Source organism: Xiphophorus maculatus, chromosome 13 (assembly GCF_002775205.1).
Source record: "Xiphophorus maculatus strain JP 163 A chromosome 13, X_maculatus-5.0-male, whole genome shotgun sequence".
Classification (NCBI taxonomy): domain Eukaryota; kingdom Metazoa; phylum Chordata; class Actinopteri; order Cyprinodontiformes; family Poeciliidae; genus Xiphophorus; species Xiphophorus maculatus.
In genome coordinates, this window is record NC_036455.1 from 14,456,058 (window position 1) to 14,475,265 (window position 19,208).

General features: G+C 46.8%; 1 protein-coding gene across 1 annotated transcript in view; it reads left to right on the plus strand.

The window, feature by feature from the left end:
• The window catches only part of epha10 (EPH receptor A10), a 79,787-nt gene that overhangs the window by 58,418 nt on the left and 2,161 nt on the right, over positions 1-19,208 (plus strand). Inside the window, exons 4-15 of the mRNA XM_023344942.1 lie at positions 1,431-1,586; positions 4,314-4,643; positions 9,161-9,285; positions 9,630-9,900; positions 10,289-10,397; positions 13,993-14,048; positions 14,591-14,716; positions 15,440-15,625; positions 16,502-16,563; positions 16,661-16,777; positions 17,238-17,324; positions 17,402-17,554. Coding sequence (XP_023200710.1) covers positions 1,431-1,586; positions 4,314-4,643; positions 9,161-9,285; positions 9,630-9,900; positions 10,289-10,397; positions 13,993-14,048; positions 14,591-14,716; positions 15,440-15,625; positions 16,502-16,563; positions 16,661-16,777; positions 17,238-17,324; positions 17,402-17,554 — 1,778 coding nt within the window. The remainder of the gene's footprint in view (positions 1-1,430; positions 1,587-4,313; positions 4,644-9,160; positions 9,286-9,629; positions 9,901-10,288; positions 10,398-13,992; positions 14,049-14,590; positions 14,717-15,439; positions 15,626-16,501; positions 16,564-16,660; positions 16,778-17,237; positions 17,325-17,401; positions 17,555-19,208) is intronic.

Sequence of the window (19,208 nt, forward strand, 5' to 3'; positions counted from 1 at the left end):
GTTTTTGGCAGGAAGTCAGCTGAGCGGATCTTTGTCTCGGTTTCGGTGTCGTTTGGACGGGTTCTGTAGAGCCGGTCTTCTCGCGGCACCAGGTGGGCTGTGGCTCGGTTCTGACTGGCGTGACCCCGCCTGGCGGCCGCCGGCTACTTCTGTTATCGGAGCGGCTCGTATGGTGTCGGCCGGGTGGCGGTCCAAATGCGAGTCCGGCTGAAAGCAGGAGATAAGTCGGCCGGAACCAGCCGCCAACACGGCCGGCGGAAAATGCGTGAGGCGTTTATGATGTCTGCATAATCGGGCCTTGATTTGGGTCCATTCATGCTGGTTCTGCTGGCGCTGAGCGCAGAACCAACGCGCGGCCGCGTAATGACTCACATTAGAAACTCAATTACAAGCTTCTGACTGGATCCGCGAGGCGGGGCTGGGATCTCCAGAACCGGGCCGGACTGAACCCAGCAGGAGTTCAGTCCGGCTGCAAACAGAACCGGCTTCATTATTCCACCATCAACACAAATCTGCATGGCGGCAGGAGCAGGAAGCGGCCGGCTTCATTTCCTGGGATTCATCACGGTTCGGCTCAAAGACGCTTTCACCTTTCAGCTCAGATCCAATAAACTCTGAAACGAAACGAAGCAACACTTCCCTCAAAATTAGGATTCATTATCATGTTTACCCGGTTCGCTCTCGCTACGGTGGCCCGCAGGTTCAAACGGCTAAGCACTGCAGAGACATGAATGATGCAAACTACAAAACTCACCACAAAAATGAAAACGAAAAACGCAGCAACCAGAGGAAAAAGAAACAAATCCAGAAAAACAGCATCAAGTTTCAAATGCTGCAAACTCGCTGCACAAAACAGAAGTCCTCCAGACCACTAGGGGGAGTCTGGAGGACGTTACGTTGTCTACGTAATGTTACCCAGAAACCCTGGATCCGTTTTCCAGTTTGACACTTTGTGTTTTTCTGTCGGTGTGTTTTGGGGTTTACATCGTTGAGATATTTGCAGCTTCTTGCTCTCATTCTGCGTATAAATGTCTGAAACATCGGCAGGAAGCAGGAAGCAGGAAGCACAGAACATCTGAGACTCAAATGTCCAGAAAATTCATCTGACATTTCTGGTGAGAAAGAGTTTAGTTCAGATCATTCAGATTTATTCATCTGGACATGGATTATTTATCAGCATTTCTCTTATTAACTCATTTATTAATTATATTTGATGTTTTTGAACCAAGAACAACTTTTAGATCCAGAAAACAAACAAACATCTTTAATTTAGCCGGATTGAGGGATTTTAACTGTTGCAAACGGAGGCCTGGTGTATTGCTGCAGGATCGTGTGTGTGTGTGTGTGTGTGTGTGTGTGTTTTTTTTCCTGACGGAGTGTTTTTTCCTGACGGAGTGTGTGTTTCCTGACGGAGTGTGTTTTCTGTCCAGCTTGTCCGCCTGGATCCTACAAGATGTCGTCGCGGCAACAGGAGTGTTTTCCGTGTCCGGCCAACAGCGTGGCGGAGGAGGAAGGATCGGTGGTGTGTGTGTGTGAGGAAGATCACTTCAGGACTCCTCTGGACAGCCCCTCCACCCCCTGCACAAGTAATGACATCACCCACACACACCTACACACACACACCTACACACACACACCTACACACACACACCTACACACACACACCTACACACACACACCTACACACACACATTTCTATCTGTCATCTTTCTGCTTTTAACCAGTTTTCATTTCTGCTGATTCCATAAAGATCAGTTTATGGTTCACCCGTCCTTCACCCTGCATCTCCTCCTCCTCCTCTTCCTCTTCCTCCTCTTTCTCTTCCTCTTCCTCCTCTTCCTCTTCCTCTTCCTCCTCTTCCTCTTCCTCTTCCTCCTCTTTCTCTTCCTCTTCCTCCTCTCATGTTTAATGTGAATAAATCTTTGATTTTCCTGGGAAGCATTCAGGAACGGCGGGACAGAAAGGAAAATGTTCTCACTGTTTCACCGTAATGTTGAACTCATGGATGATCTGAACTGAAACACAATCAGGTTTTTATCACCATGACGACGGTACGGGAACAAAGCAGGGACAAACTCGCCAAAGTTCCCTGGAAACCAGGAAGAAATTCTGGTTCAGCAGCAGCAAAGTGATAAACAATGAAATCAGACTTATACAAAATACAACATAAAATATATAAAAAATAAAATATTGTACAGAAACATTTCAGTGTTAAAAAGGAGCAAACAGCCGGGAAAAATCTAAATGTATCTGAGTATTAAAAGATTAAAACACAATAAACTATTTACAATAAATGACAATAAAATCTGCTGATAACTGTTCAATACCAGCAGGGTGTGAATACTTATTGATCAGGAAGGATCTGTGGAAACGCTGCAGGATTCAACAGTCTGTCTCCAGCCGCGTTTCCTTTCACTTTAAAATGCCTGAATTGAAATTATGAAAATGAATTTGCTAAATGGAAACAGGCCAATTTCACACGTTTCTGATCAATTTTCTGGTTTTGGTTTGGAAATGGAAATAAATTTATTTCACAAAACTGCAATAAAACCACGAGTCACATGATCAGCAGCCAAACACTGCTGAAGAAAACATGAAAACTATTTTTGTTTTTGTTTTTTTGCATAATTGAGGAAATATTTTACATTTTTTCCAAAGTTTTTAATGTAATTTTTCTAAATGAGGATAAAAATATTGATTTTGATCCCAGATTTTCCATCAGCTTGTAGATTTTTTCCTCCTATGCTAACATGCTAACTGGGATTCAAACCCACAACCTTCCTGCTGCCAAGCCGCCATTTCAGATCCTCTTGACCTTTGACCCTCAGAGCATCACTGAGAATGTGTCCCTTTCTGTGTCACCGGCCCGTTTCGGACCTTCTGCTGGTTCTGGGAGCCGTTCTGACCCGATGCAGGGTTCTGGAGTAGTGGCGGGTCGGTGGGTCGGCGGGTCTGTGAGCCCTGGAGAGCTTTAATTACAGCATCGATCTCCTGATCCGGCCCGATGGATTCACAGCCGTCTAACGAGCGCATTAATTAAAGTATTGATCTGCTGGTTCTGACCGGGCCCAGACCGGGCTAATCCTGCTTCAGAGGGCAGAGAGGAGGTCCGAAACGTCTCTGCAGCAGAACCGCAGAGCCAAAGCAGATCAGAACCAGAACAAAAACACAAAATCTGAAGCAGATTATTCTAGAAGCCGGAGTTATTATTATGTTTTTATGGAGAGAAAATCATGACGTAAAATCATGGAGGTCTGTAAACATCAAGGTTAGGGCTGTAACGATTAATCTGATTAATCGATTAATCTGATTAATCGATTAATCTGATTAATCGATTACTGAAATCAAGGTTGATTTAGTGATCGATTAATCCTTGACGCGAGTATTTAACTGAAAGAACAACACTCAGAATGAAGTCAAAATTGTACAAATTTAAGATAAAAAAAGCAAAACATGTAAAATTAATGATAAAAAGTAAAAGCTTTGTAATTCTAGTTGCAGTTTTTGTTCAAATTCATTTAAAAATCTTCTATTAATCACATTTTTCCATCCAGTTATTAATCACAAAAGTTAATCACTCAACTTTTGACACGTCGATTTTTTAGCTGCAGATTCATTTTTTATTTTTTACATAATTGGATACAAAAGGTGATCAAAGGCAGATTTTTACAGAATGTGATCCAGGAGATCTGAACAGATTCAGTGTTTAGACTTTTCATTGCTGCTCTGGGTGTGTTTCTGTCGGGACTCTGGGTTTCCCAGGAAACAATTAATAACTAAATTAGTTGATGATTAATACTGCAGATTAATTTCTGGTCCATCGTTAGTAAAAAAAAACGCACAAGCAGAAATGATTGAAACCAAACATTTCAATATTAGATATAAATTTTTTAATTCTCATCAGTTCTAGTTTGATCTAAAGGGTTATAAAACAGGGTCTCTGTTATAAAAACATAAAATCTTTCTTACATATGTGCTTAAACTGTCTCCACGCTGTGACAGTTTGTGACCAGATCGATCTGCTTCACCTGCTCTGAGCCGCCGCCTGAAGAAATGCACCAAAAACAGCCAATCAAAGCCAGGAGGCGGGGCTTAGCGCTGCCAATCACTCAAAGCACTAATGGTGGAGAAACAAGTAACAGCTACAGGAAAACCGTTTATCATGCTAACTAGCCTAGCAAAGAGCAAGGAGAGAGGGAGCATACACTAGAGTGATTGACAGCACTGAGACTCTGTTTGGCTCCATGTTTTGTTTCATCCAATCATAGTTCATGTTTTCATGCTGGTCTCCCTGACCCGGTCTGACCCCGCAGGGCCGCCCTCCCCGCCCAGGAGCCTGCGCTTCTCCCTGCGACAGTCCTCCCTGGTCCTGGACTGGGCCCCGCCCTCGGACTCCGGGGGCCGCGTGGACCTGACCTACAGCGTGGGCTGCCGGCGCTGCGGCCCGGCCCGCTGCGAGCCGTGCGGGCCCGGTGTGGGCTTCGTGCCGCAGCAGGTGGGGCTGACGGAGCGCACGGTGACGGTGGTCAACCTGCTGCCCAACACCAACTACACCTTCAGCGTGGAGGCGCTGAACGGCGTGTCGGACCTGCTGCCCAGCAAGAGCTTCTACACACAGGTCAACGTGTCCACCAGCCTGCCCCGTGAGTCCCGGTCCTACCAGAACCAGATCAGAACCGGAACCTGAAAGCTGGATGCTGGATTGATTGTATCTGGTTCAGGCTGAAACGATTAATCGGTTTAACTGCGATTAATCGATAATTGAAGTAATTATTGATAGAACTAATTTAATAATCGATTAATTGTTAACTTTATAGAGACTCAGAAACGCCGTTTGCTGAAAGAAGAAAACAGTCGGAGCAATAATGATGTAAAACTGTTAAAAAGATAAAAAACCTTCTTAGTAAATCTGTTTTACCCAGAATGCCTTGGTGGCCGTTTTATTTCCTGCTAATCTATAACTGATTAATCACCAGATCAGCTTCACTCTGAGCAGAAGTTCCCACTCTGATGTTCAGATAATCAATCGATCAATAAAAAAATGAGTTATTTGTTTTTTTGTATTTTTCTATGTATTTCTAATGTTGTATAAAAAATATACAAAAAATGAAAAATCTGCAGAATGTGCCAATTTTTATCTGATTAATCGTCAGATTAATTGATTAATCGATAGAATAAGTTGCAGCTATTCTGGTTGGACTGGTTCTGGTCGGGTTTCCATCTTGGTTCTGGTTCTTCAAGGCAGTAAAATGTTGATTCTCTTATTTAAAACAGGAACTTTGTTGTTTATTTTTATGTGTTTTTAATATTAAAATTAGCTAAAATATTTTCATAAAGAATCTGCAGAATGTAAATTTTTGATGAGATTAATTATCAGAATAATAGATTTAATAAACTAATAAATAAAATAATAATAAATTAAATAATAATAAATAAAATAATAATAAATAAAATAATAATAAATAAAATAATAATAAAATAATAATAGTCGCAGTGAATTCAGACGGATTATTTCAGGACGTTTTCCTGACGATCCGTTTCTTCCCTCCTCTGTTTGGATCAACCAGTGATCAGCGGTTCTGGTTCTGGTTCTGTTGGAGACTCAGTGACCTTTATAAATACTGCAGGGGGGGGTTGGTGCTCTCACCTTCCTCACTCCTCCTCATCATCGCTTTATTACTTCCCCTCTTTCTCTCTCTCTTTGCTCGCCCTTCAATTCCTTTTTTCTCTCTTAAACTCTCCATTCTTAGCGGATCGCTCTTCCTCCTCCTCCTCTCTCCTCCTCCTCCTCCTCTCTCCTCCTCCTCTTCCTCCTCCTCCTCCTCCTGCTCCTCCTCTCCTCTTCCTCTCTCCTCCTCCTCCTCCTCCTCTTCCTCTCCTCTTCCTCCTCCTCCTCCTTTTCCTCTCCTCTTCCTCCTCCTCCTCTCTCCTCTCCTCCTCCTCCTCCTCCTCCACCTCCTCTCTCCTCTCCTCCTCCTCCTCCTCCTCCACCTCCTCTTCCTCCTCCTCCTCTCTCCTCCTCCTCCTCTTCCTCCTCCTCCTCTCTCCTCCTCCTCCTCCACCTCCTCCTCTCCAGCTGAAAGCTGCAGGTTCATGTTTTCTCCTGAACGCTGTGATCTGCTGGTGTTGGTCTCCATCTGGGTTTCTGTTCTGGACGCCGTGACATTAAAACGCCTAATTGAGCCGCACGCGCTCAGTAGAGGCTGTGGGGAGGTGAGGGGGGGTCTGCAGGTTTTATCAGGAGCTTCCAGGCCACCGGGGGAACAGCAGCTCCGTTCGGCCCAAAGCTCCAGGCGGCGCAGGATTAGAGACGCATGAGAGGCTGCTGCGGCGCTGCAGGTCCCAGGCTCATCAAACTCTCACATTCCTGCGTTTATGTGCTTAAAACGGCTTCGGTAATAACATCCCGCCGCAGGAACGCTCATGGAGCCACTCGGCCCCAGAGAGCCGCAGCCTTTTACCCGAGGAGAGGAGAGCAGAGCATGCTGGGAGGACGGGGAGGCGGGGCGAGCATTTCCACTTCCTGAGAGATTACCGACGGCCAGGACCCACCAGGGGCCGCGCCGGGGCCGGGGGCCGCCGGGCTGCAGGGACGATGCTGGGAGGAGACGGGGTGAAGGACGAGATGCAAAGGGAAGAATACTGACACCTGGAAACACCTGGAAACACCTGGAAACACTGACTACTTTAGACCACTCTCTGTAAACTGAAGGAAGTGACATCATCAGGCAGAGAATGTAAAATAAGATCAAAGATCAAATGTGAGCATACATTTCCCACAATGCAATGCAGCATCAGATTAGATGACATAAACATTTAGGTGTGTTTTGCTTTTCAGCCAGCAAAGAAAAATTACAGATAAAGTCCAAAAAATCATAAACAAACATCCATACGGCTCCCAGTCCTCCCAGTAAGTCATAAACCACCAGTTTGTTTGGTGTGATCTGCGATCACAAGGCAGCAGTCGGAGGTTAGCTACATTAGCTTTAGCTTTCCTTGTGACATTTTTTACGCTAATTCGTAATTGTGAGTTTATTACAAATTTTTGAATTGTAGAAAAACATTTGGTGTGTGATGCTAACTCTCACCTGCAGGTGGCAGTGTTTTTATTTCTACCCAAAGTTGGAATATTGTTTATCTTGAATCTTAAACAGCAGTGGAAAAATCTGGAGATCTGTCATTTTGACAGATTGCAGTTCAGACTCCTGGCCACTGGGTGGAGACACGCAGACATTTTCAACTTTTCGCACAGTAAGGTAGCTAAATGAATCAAGCGCTTTCCTTCTGACCGCTTCAGTTTGTTCCCTGATTTCTAAACTTTGAATCCAGTTCAAAATTAAAACCTAGAGACATTTGATTAAGCTCAAATAGGTGAACAGTTCAGGAGAATTGATTCTTTTTGTCCATATCCACGATTTGAAAAAGGTTTAATGAGAAAAAATGTCCTAAAGTCACAAAACCAGGAACTTTGATCGCAAAAATCTGAAAATCCTGTCTGGACAGTTTAGCTGCAGGTTGTTTGGTTCAGCTGATCAGCATCAGAGGGCAGCTGGTACCGACATCTGGCCCACAATGGATGTGATCAGAACCACCAGCTGAGGATCAGGAGATCTGAAAGGCGTTTCTGCCTCTTCCTCTTCTTCCTCCTCTTCCTCTGCCTCTTCCTCTGCCCCTGCCGCTCGGATCCCTAATTAGAAGTGATGGGAATGTGAAGCCTCAGCAGGCACCAAATGAATAGAGTCATCAGGCGACTGCAGCCCAGCCTTCGTCACCCAGTGATGGGAGATTTAATTGCAAACCTCTCGGCTGTAATTGGAGGCTATGAAGAGAAGTCGGCGTTCTGCTCCGGGTTGTTCTGGAAGGAGCTCCGGCTTTCATGACTCTCTGACTCAAAGTTATTCTCCTAATCAGAGATTCAAGCTTTAAGGTTCTGCTTGGTTCCTGCTGGATCCGGCAGGTGGAGAAGCTCATCGTCCTGCAGAGACACGAGAGAGAAACTCGGCCTCTGAATCGCTGTGATGTGTTTATGCTGCTCTGAGGACACACACACCTCCACACACACACACACACACACACACACACACACACACACACACACACCTCCACACACACACACACACACACCTCCACACACACACACACACACACCTCCACACACACACACACACACCTCCACACACACACACACACACACCTCCACACACACACACACCTCCACACACACACACACACACACACACACACACCTCCACACACACACACACACACACACACACCTCCACACACACACACACCTCCACACACACCTCCACACACACACACACACACACCTCCACACACACACACACCTCCACACACACACACACCTCCACACACACACCTCCACACACACACACACACACACACACACACACACACACACCTCCACACACACACCTCCACACACACACACACACACCTCCACACACACACACACCTCCACACACACCTCCACACACACACACACACACACCTCCACACACACACACACACCTCCACACACACACACACCTCCACACACACACCTCCACACACACACACACACACACACCTCCACACACACACCTCCACACACACACACACACACCTCCACACACACACACACACACACCTCCACAGGTTCAGCAGGACTGGAGCGGATCGTGTTGGTAGAACAGGAGGAGATGAAACTGAACCTTCTGGATCACAGTTCTGTTCAGATGATGGTTCTGATCCGACCGAGAGCTGAGCCCAGAGTCAGAGTGACGACCTCGTTTAGACCAATAGGAACCCAGAGATTTGTTAAAGAGACGGTATTGTGTGTGTTACAGTATTTTTATTACACAATCCAGTAACTATGGTACTGAAATTGAAGCTGTGGGGAGGCGGAGCTTTGGGTCTACAGAAAGAGGCGGAGCTTGTGGGTTGCAGTTCTGAGAGCAGCCGGTTGCGTCGCCATCAGTAATCCGGTTGTTTCCTGGGAGCTCCGTCATTAGCAGCTCGTTTAGCTTTGTTCAGAACATTCTGGCTGCTGTGATGGACCGGGCCGGGACACTAGAACTTCACAGGAGAGATCACAGCAGAACCTCACAGGTACTCTGGGCCCAGCTGGCGGTTCTGATCCACTCCTCTTCCTCTGCAGCTCCGTCTCTGATCAGCGAGCTGCGAGCGGAGAAGGTCGAGGAGAAGAGCGTCACGCTGGTGTGGAGAGAACCGCCGAACCCAAACAGCAGCCGCACCGAGTACGAGGTCAAGTACTACGAGAAGGTAACCGACCCGAACTGAACTTCTGGACCCGACCAGAACCGAACTGAACTTCTGGACCCGACCGGAACCGAACTGAACTTCTGTATTAAAAGATACAAAAAAATCAGTTCTGTCCCTCCATCATGTCCTCATGCTGTCCCTCCATCATGTCCTCATGCTGTCCCTCCATCATCTCCTCATGCTGTCCCTCCATCATGTCCTCATGCTGTCCCTCCATCATGTCCTCATGCTGTCCCTCCATCATCTCCTCATGCTGTCCCTCCATCATGTCCTCATGCTGTCCCTCCATCATCTCCTCATGCTGTCCCTCCATCATGTCCTCATGCTGTCCCCTGTCCCTTCAGGACCAGAAGGACCAGAGTTATTCCACGGTGAAGACGGCCGCCACTCGGATCATCGTCAACAACCTGAAACCTGGAACCACTTACGTCTTTCTCATCCGTCCCTTCTTGACTCCGGCTCCGTCCTCGTCCTTGTCTTCTTCTGCTCTCTCATCGACCTCTTCTACTTCTGCCTCCTCTTCCTCGTCTTCATCCTCCTCTTCCTCTTCCACTCCTCCTCCCATCGACTACGGAGCGTTCAGCGCGCCGCTGGAGCTGCAGACTCTGGGCGAGTGTGAGTCCTCATGTTCTACTCAGCCAAAATCAAAACGTATTTTATTAAAAAGGTTTTACAGAAAGCAGCAGCATGGAGACCTAACAACCCGGCACCACACAGAGGGATTTAAAGCTCAGTGTCCTGAAAAACTGTCCTGTAAACTAAAACTCCAGTTCTGACCAGCATTATTACTCTGATGCCCATTGATCGGCCCGTCTATAAAGCCCGGCTTTCAGATGTGTTATAATCGTGGGGCTGAAACAATCAATCGGATTGTTCATGACTAATTGATTATTGATATTTATGTTTTTAGAAATTGTCTGGAAGACAAACTTTAAGCTGTGTTTGACTCCAGCAGAGAGCGTGGTTTGACTGGTTCTGTTCTGACTGGTTCTGCTGGTTCTAGTAGCCCTGGCGTCCAGCGAACAGAACCCAGTGGTGATCATCGTCATCGTGTCGGTGGCTGCACTCATCATGCTGCTGTCCATGGGGGCGGGGCTTCTCCTCTGGAGGAGGTAGGCTCAACAGATCCCCATCCGTCTATCCATCCATCTGTCCATCCATCCATCCATCCGTCCATCCATTCATCCATCCTACCCTAACCCCCCAATGTCAGGTGGGCGGGGCTAAGGTCCTACATTGGGTTAATCCATCCATCCGTTTTGCTGCAGAGAAGCAGAAATAATCCTCCTGTAAATAATTTCTGCAATAATAAGATTCTCCAGAACCAAAACTGTTAAAACGTAACTAAAACCCAGATAAACTGTCTAAATTAGTCCTTTAAGGCGCCATCTTCATGTTTCTGTGCAAACTCTGATGTTTTTGTGTAAATTAGTTTAATTTGTCCTAAAGCCGTCTCAGTGTTGCCCTCTGTAGGTTGAACGCTGGTACTGCAGTGGATTTTTTCTATTGGTTCCGATGGGATGATGTTGATGTCACACCCAGATATAAACCATCTCACTCAGCCGCGCCCCCTGGTGGCAGTGAGGATAGCTAGCGTTGCTAGCATCGATCGATAGCGTTTCTTTGGTTATTGTGATTAATTAGCGATATGGATCCCAGTGGAACCGTGTCTCCTCCGCTCCGACGGTTTGATGCCGGACGATCTGTACTTCACACGTCACAATAAAAGTCTCCAATAACGCAGAAAAAAGTCGTTAGTAACGCAGGATTTGTCATTAGTTGCGTTTTTTTGAAGAAAGTCACCAGTTGGGCCTGAAGAGTCACTTTTCCCATCCTGACCACGCCCCACTTAACCCCTTCACTCCTCTACATATTTGACCACGCCCCCAACGTCAGGTGGGCGGGGCTAAGGTCCTTCATTGGGTTAATTTGTCTTTAGGAGCAGCAGATGGGCTGTTGTGGTCAAGCGAAGGATCTGCTCCGTTTCTGATGATGTAATCAGCTGGTTGCTAAATGAGCTCCTCTGATTGGTCAGAACTGAACGCTGCTTCCATTATCCACAGCGAAGTGAGTTCACCCTGCAGGCTGGGAAGCTTTTCTTTTTCCATAAATCATTCTTTAAATGAACCTTTCTGCCTCATCCTCCCATCATACAATCTGTCATCGCAGAACAATAATTAGATTGAAAGTTTAAAGCCGAGTAAAAACATCCTTTCTCCTGCGGCGACTCAATTCTACATAAAACTTTCTCCACATTAACATAAAACACAGGCTTAGTCACAGATTACACAGCCCACGTTTAAAAAATGAGATTTAATAAAAATAAGAGTTTAGAGCTCTTTTAAAAGAAAATTTACTTTTTAAACCTCAAAAGGTTTTAGGTAATTTATTCCATTCGTAAATATGGCCACTGCGGCGGTCTGTTTACAGCGGTAAAGATGGCCGCCGTAGCTCTCTGTTTACAGCGGTAAAGATGGCCGCCGTAGCTCTCTGTTTACAGCGGTAAAGATGGCCGCCGTAGCGCTCTGTTTACAGCGATAAAGATGGCCGCCGTAGCGCTCTGTTTACGGCGGTAAAGATGGCCGCCGTAGCGCTCTGTTTACAGCGGTAAAGATGGCCGCCGTAGCTCTCTGTTTACGGCGGTAAAGATGGCCGCCGTAGCGCTCTGTTTACGGCGGTAAAGATGGCCGCCGTAGCGCTCTGTTTACGGCGATAAAGATGGCCGCCTAGGCGGTAAAGATGGCCGCCGTCTCTGGATGGATTGTAAAGTTGCTGAGAGCAGATGGTCAGCAGATGATGGAAGCTGATAGAAAACTAACTGCTAACAGCTACGGCCTTTAGTGGAGCTGCAGCCGCTCACCCGGTTCTGACCCGGTTCTGTTTGGATGTGCAGTCGGACCAGGACTGGTGGGGTCGGGACGTGATGCGTTCACTGACTTCTTTCAGCTGTTCGTATTTATCAGACGTCGTTTCCGTCCAGATTTACCGTCTGCTGCAGAATTACGACGCATTTCTCACACTGATGACAAACATCAGATAAAATGTGATGTGACCGTTTGAAAACTATCGGATACGATGTTGTAGTTCCACAAATGGAAGCGGGACAGACTGGATTTCTTCCTTTGGATGAAAAGATCGGAACGGGCCGATCAGACCGCTGAGAAGAAGTCGGATTTGTCGCCTGGTGGGTGAATTCATGTGAGCTGAGGAGAGGAAGAGCAGCGGACGCATCCGGGTGATGCAGAAGTCCTGAAAACTGGGTGAAGTTTGAGAGAAAGGAGACACACAGCAGGTCTCTGACACACACACACACACACACACACACACACACACACACACACTGGGCATGGGAGCTTGACTGAGTCGGATCGATCCGGAGTTTCGGAGCGTTGCTCCATCCCTCTTCAGGAAGCTCAGGCTTGGCTGGTCAGAGCAGGGATTGTTTTTCTGTTCACTGACCACAACTAGCTGTGTGTGTGTGTGTGTGTGTGTGTGTGTGTGTGTGTGTGTGTGTGTGTGTGTGTGTGTGTGTGTGTGTGTGTGTGTGTGTTTGAGGAGCTGAAGGAAAAACAAAGAAGCAGTATATTAAAGTTAAGGTTCTGTGATGGAAACTGGACCGGACCAGCAGATTGCAGGGAGCAGCTGAGGTCAGAACCGTCAGGAGGATCAGCTGATCTCTGATGATCTCTGATGATCTCAGCTGGATCACATCAACCTGCAGGACAAATCGCTGCGGCTGGACAGACGCTGGTGGAGCCAGAAGGAAAAGTTTCCAGCTGCTTGAATTCATCGTTAGAAAATCAGATCTGAAATTCTGAAGGAAACTAAAGCTGAATTTTCTGTTTCGCTCATTTGGTCTCATTCATTTTATTCCTGATTTTTCTGTTGAACTGCTTTTGTTCCAAAACACAGAGATACAAACTGTGGGACATTCAGGCTCCATTGTTCACACCAAGCCCTGTTCAGTCCATTGTAACTCCAGTCCGTTTAGAAAGTCCGGTTCGGTTGGTGAGGTGTGAACGCTAGTTGACCTCTGACCTCTGGTCCTCCAAATCTCATTCTGAGTTCAGTTGAACTGAACTCTGGTTCAGTTTGAATATGAACACTAAGCGGACCGGAGACCGCTCCAAAAGCAGGAAGTGGACTACAGTGCAGGGCATTCTGGGTAAATACAACCACAGCTAACATGTTAGCCTAGCGCTAGCAGCAGAAATGGCTCCTGGTCTTTAGCCAAAGACTAAAGAGAAATCCTCCAACACTAAAACCTGATGCTACGCCCCCTGCTGGTCTGGAGGATTTCCGTTTGGTGGCGCCAGTTTGCAGCATTTCAGACATTTTGTGGTTGAAGCATTTTTTTTATGTGCAGCGTTTTTCTGTTAGATTTTTTTGTTTTGGAGTTTACATTCTTCTTGTTTTTTCAGCTCATTCCTCCGTTTTTTAGCCACCGCAGGTCATGACCTCCGTCTGGTTTCTGCAGAACGATCATAAACTGAGTTTAACGACACAGCAGCATCCATAATCCATAATCACCTCCTCATTCACATCGTTTGTGTTGTTCAGTTTATAAATCTGTGGGCCAGAATGAAATGTTCTGGAGGTTTAATCCAGGTTCTCCCCTCACAGCCGGTTCTTCGGCTCTAATTAATCTGTGGTTCTGACCCGTGGTTCTGTGGTTCTGACCCGTGGTTCTGTTGTCTCTCTCTGCAGACAGTGCGGCTACAGCAAAGCCTCCCAGGAGGGAGACGAGGAGCTCTACTTCCAGTGTGAGTCCTGAATCAGAGCCGATGTTTCGGATCAAACTAACGTTAACGTCAGAGACGCATCGGATCGGCAGGATCGACCTCTGGAAGGTCAAACTGCAGGTTCCCAGTCAGATTCAAGTCCAGACTTTGACTTGTCAAGTATTTTATTCTAGATTCTGGTGCAAATATCTTATTACATTTGAAATGAGACAAAATGACCTTAACAATAAAATTTCAGCTTGTTTTCGGTCAGTAGTTACTGAGTATTAAAGGGGCGGTGTCGTAAGATCGAGTCTTTAGAAAAACATGAAGCCTCCTCTCTGTAGCTGATTAGATTCTCTGCAGAGTTTCCAGACAGAAAGAAATGATGAGAGTCTGGTTCTGGTTCTGATTGGATCAAAGCGCCTCATGCTGAACAATCAGAGCCGCTCTTTGTGTTCTGCTGATGGAGCGAGGCGGCGCCAGGGATCACCTGTTCACTTCCTGTCAACGATGTGTGTTTCCTGTCTCAGTTCCTCTGACCCGGTTCTGTTTAACCAGCTCTGGGCTTCTCTGTGATCCAGTTAAGATCCCGACACGGCGGACCTACATCGACCCGGAGACATGTGAAGACCTGCTGCAGGCCGTCCACGCCTTCGCCAAGGAGCTGGACAACCAGAGCATCAAGATAGAGAGGATCGTCCACACAGGTACCGAGTTCTGGCTGACTGGACCAGAATCTGACCGGATCTGATCCGACTCCACAGATAGAACCGCACCGCTCCGTTAGCTTGTTACGGCTTGTAGAGCCAAGAGGGGAAACTGTGGATTCATCTTTCAGAGTCACGTTGTCTTCATTAGTAACGTCAGTTTCAGCCTGCTGACGAAACATTTAGTTTGTAAATGTTGACACTGAAGCTAAATATTTAGTTTCAAACTAAAGATTTAGCTCAGAGTATTTAGCTTGTAAACTAAATGCTTAGTATGCAAGCTACATATTTATCTAACTAAATATTTACTTTAGAGCTAAATATTAAATTTAAGCTAAATATTTAGTAGGTAAGCTAAACTCTTAGCACTGAGCTAGCTAAATATTTACACAAACTGCATATTTACTTTTCTAACTAAATATTTAGTTTGAAACTGACATTTATAAATCTGTGAACAACCTCAGAGTTTAGTACAGTGAAGATCGAATCATAAAAGTGCCGTGTTTCTGTTAAAGCTCTTCATTATTTCTGCGTTATGTTTTCACCTGAACCATAACGCGAAGCCGCTGCTGCCTCTGACCTCAAGGTGGCGCTGTCCATTTCCTCCCATTAACCCTGAAGTTTATCAGATCGATTCCTGGTAATAAATCTGTGTTTTCCCTCATGGCCGTGTGGAAAACGCTGAGCTGAAGCTGTGCCTCTGCGCCGTGTCGCCCCCTGCAGGTGACTTTGGGGAGGTGTGCCGCGGCTGCCTGAAGCTGCCCAGTAAGCGCGAGCTGCCGGTCGCCATCCGGACGCTGCGGGCCGGCTGCTCCGACAAGCAGCGCCGCTCCTTCCTGAGCGAGGCCGGCATCCTGGGCCAGTTCGACCACGCCAACATCATCCGGCTGGAGGGCGTCATCACCACCGGTGAGCCGGGGTCAGGGGTCGGCTCTGTGGGGGCGGGGGAGGGGGAGGGGGGGCAGAGGAGCTGCAAATAGCAGCAGCTGCAGATGTGGAGGATCCAGTAATTGGTGCTTCAGAAGCAGCAGGAGCTGAGATGCTCTTCAGTCCCTCCCACCGCCTCTCACACACACACACACACACACGCACACACACACACACAGCCCTCCACCTGCCTCCCTCCCCCGAAACACCTGCTCTCTCTCTCTCCTGCTCGCCCACACCCTCTCGCTGTCAGACGACAAAATCTCCTGTTTTCCATCACTGAAGCCCCAACGCTCCGGTTCCTCTGATTGGACCAGATCAGTTCTCTGAATCAGTTCTCTGGTTCAGTTCTTTAGTTCAGTTCTCTGTATCAGTTCTTTAGTTCAGTTCTCTGGTTCAGTTCTCTGGATCAGTTCTCCGGTCCGAGCCTGGAACACGGATCCATGTAGAACTCCAGCTGCAGGAACCAGCTGCACCTCTGGATCGTCTGAGTCTGGAGGCTTTACTATGGAGGACTGATCCTGCCAAAACTGCCACTAGATGTAGAAATAAATAAATAATTGTGTGTGTGTGTGATGTTGATGTTGGAGATGAACACTAATTCAATCAGGCAAAACATTATGACCACTTTCAGGGGAATAACACTGGTTCTTTTCATCATGGCCGCTGTCAGTCGGTCCGGCAGGAAGTCAACGTTTTCTGGTGCCGATTCATTCTGTCTAGAAAAGTTTCTGTTTCTGCAGGATAAAGATGAATCAGTTTGTTTCTGCTCTCATCTCCTCCTGCTGGGTTCCTGAACCCGACCTCTGAGTTTAACGCAGCAGAACCAACTGGACCCGTTTCTCTCTGTGTCTTCAGGAAACACGATGATGATCGTGGAGGAGAGCATGACCAACGGAGCCATGGACTCCTTCCTCAGGGTACGGCTCCGCACTCGCTCATGTTTTTGCCCTCATGACCTTGATGACCTTGACGAAGGAGCTTTGAGCTAGCTAACGCCGCCTGGTGTCTCCTCAGAAACATGAAGGCCAGCTGAGCGTCATGCAGCTGATGGACATGCTGACCGGAGTGGCTTCAGGGATGAAATATCTCACTGAGATGGGATTCGTCCACAAACGGCTGGCAGCGCACAAGGTGAGGCGGGAGGAGGTCACTTCCTGTCTCCAACAGGAAGTTAGCTTCAACAAGGTTTCAAAGAAAGAATCAAAATATATGAACTTTAGAGAACATTAAACCATAAACATTCATGTAGAACTCTAACATGTGGCAAACATCTAATGTGCTACTGGCACAGCTAACGTTTCAATTAGCAATTTTATTAACATTTAGCACAATTAGCTTCCCCTAAATAAAATTTCTAATTCTAAACTGCTAATTTACTTTTCTGTTTTTCAGCTAATGTTTATTATTAATGGTTTATGATTAGCTATGCTAACTATTTATCTAGCATTTTAGCTGTTTAGCTTGCATGCTAGCTGTTTAGCTAGCGTGTTAGCTGTTTATCTTGTGTGTTAGCTGTTCAGCTAGCGTTCTAGCCAGTGGTTGTGTCTGTAGAGGCAGAATAACCTCAGATCTGTCATCGGGTTCCTCTCAGGTTCTGGTGAACTCCAACCTGACCTGCAAGGTGTCGGGCTTCAGGCCGCTTCAGGAGGAAAAGATCGACTCCATCTACACCACGCTGGTGAGAGGCGGAGCTTCACTGCAGCCGGCTCTGAGCGCTGACCCCTGACCTTTACACCCCGTTTGTTCTCCCTGCAGCACGGAGGGAAGAGCGTGGTTCTGTGGACCGCCCCGGAGGCCATCCAGTACCGCCGCTTCTCCTCGGCCTCCGACGTCTGGAGCTTCGGCATCGTCATGTGGGAGGTCATGTCCTACGGAGAGAGGCCCTACTGGGACATGGGCACCCAGGATGTGAGTCGGTTCCCCTCCCCAACCCGCTGCTGTTTCCTGACCCAAATGGAGTCTGAGCCTCTCCAGCTGCGTGACTAATCCTGCTTCCCTTAAGGACACTCGGACCGCCTCGGTACCGACCCGATTCTCCTCTTCTCTCTCTAAAGAGCTGAAAACCTTCAGCTTCCCCAGCTGAACCAGAACCAGAACCTTTAATGCAGCTGAACCAGAACCAGGAAGCAGTTCTTTCTCTGCTGCAGACGGACATGCAGCAGATCCGGTCCGGAGTCACAGTCTGGAGTTTTATTTTTGGGTTTTTATTGTTTTTGTTTTGGGTTTTTATGGTTTATGGTTTTCATTTTGGGGTTTCTTGGTCGGTGGAGCAGAACGGTTTCGGCTCCACAGGAAAACCCTGCAGATTTTCCCGCTGCTGCGTTTCCCAGAGTTCACTGCAAAAACACAAAATCTTACCAAGTAATTTTGATTTAGTTTCTAGAGATTCAAATGTCCTTGAAATCAGACAAAACTAACCTTCCAGTAACTTTTCAGCAGGATGTCGTAGTTTGTTTTCAGTCAATAATTCCTTATTAATGTTGATGAAAAGTGTTGGGTGTGATTTTGTGGTTTTGCAGTGTTCAGAGTTAATATGCATGAGTTGCTGCGCAGCATCAGGCTCCTCCTCTGACCTTCCTGCTGACCTTTGGTGAAGTTTCCTCTCAGTCGCCGTTAGATGATCAAACTTTCCAATTGAGAGGTGAAAGGTGAAGCTTGTAGAGCAGCAGAGATATTAATCCACTTTAAATGGAGACATTATATCATAAGTGGGTTTCTGTGGACCCGTCCGCCTGCGATCCGCCGTGGCCTTTCCCCGGCGCCGCTGATTAAATGGAAATGTCAGGAGCTGAGGAGCGTTTTATGAAAGCTCAGATGGAGGGTTTATGAAATGATGCTGCTGATCGTTTGTTTACTGCAGCAGAGGAGGAACCAGGGCTGCAGCTACGCAGGGGCAGGAGGGGCCACCGGCCCCGAACTCATGTCCTTCACTCAGATTTATTAAAAACAATCACTGAAGCCTGTTTGCAGATAAATAGATATTAATTCACCTGAAATATATAACTTGTAAATACAATGTTGGGTCCCTGAAAATCAGAGTTACGGCTTCAGCAATTAATGGTGATTAGTTAACAATTATTTCAATAACCTATTAAACTAGTAATTGATTAATCAGAGGCTCTAACAAAGAGCAACACAATCACAGCAGCAATGAAGCCGAAACTCAAACAGTTTTTTACATTTTGAATAAAAATCTGTTGGTTTTAACCCAGAACTAGTTTCAGCTTCATCTGGTTCAGATCGGATCTTTGTGGTTCTCCTCATGTTCCCATCAGAACTCAGAGCTTTTCCACCTGAGCTCAAAAAGGAAGAAATCCAGACGGTATTTTGGGTTCTAAAGGTTCTGGTTCTGTTCGCCAGCCAGCAGGAGGAAATGAAACTGATAACAGAAACTAAAACGTTGAGATATTCCCAATGGGAGGCTGCTGGTTGGTCCAGGAGCAGCAGGTGTCTGGTCCGGTCCGGTCCGGTCCGGTTAGCAGCCGGTTCTGGAGAAACTGCTGGCATTAGGAAGAGGAAACTGGAAGCTCAGTCCCAGGAGTTATTAATGAACCCCAAGATG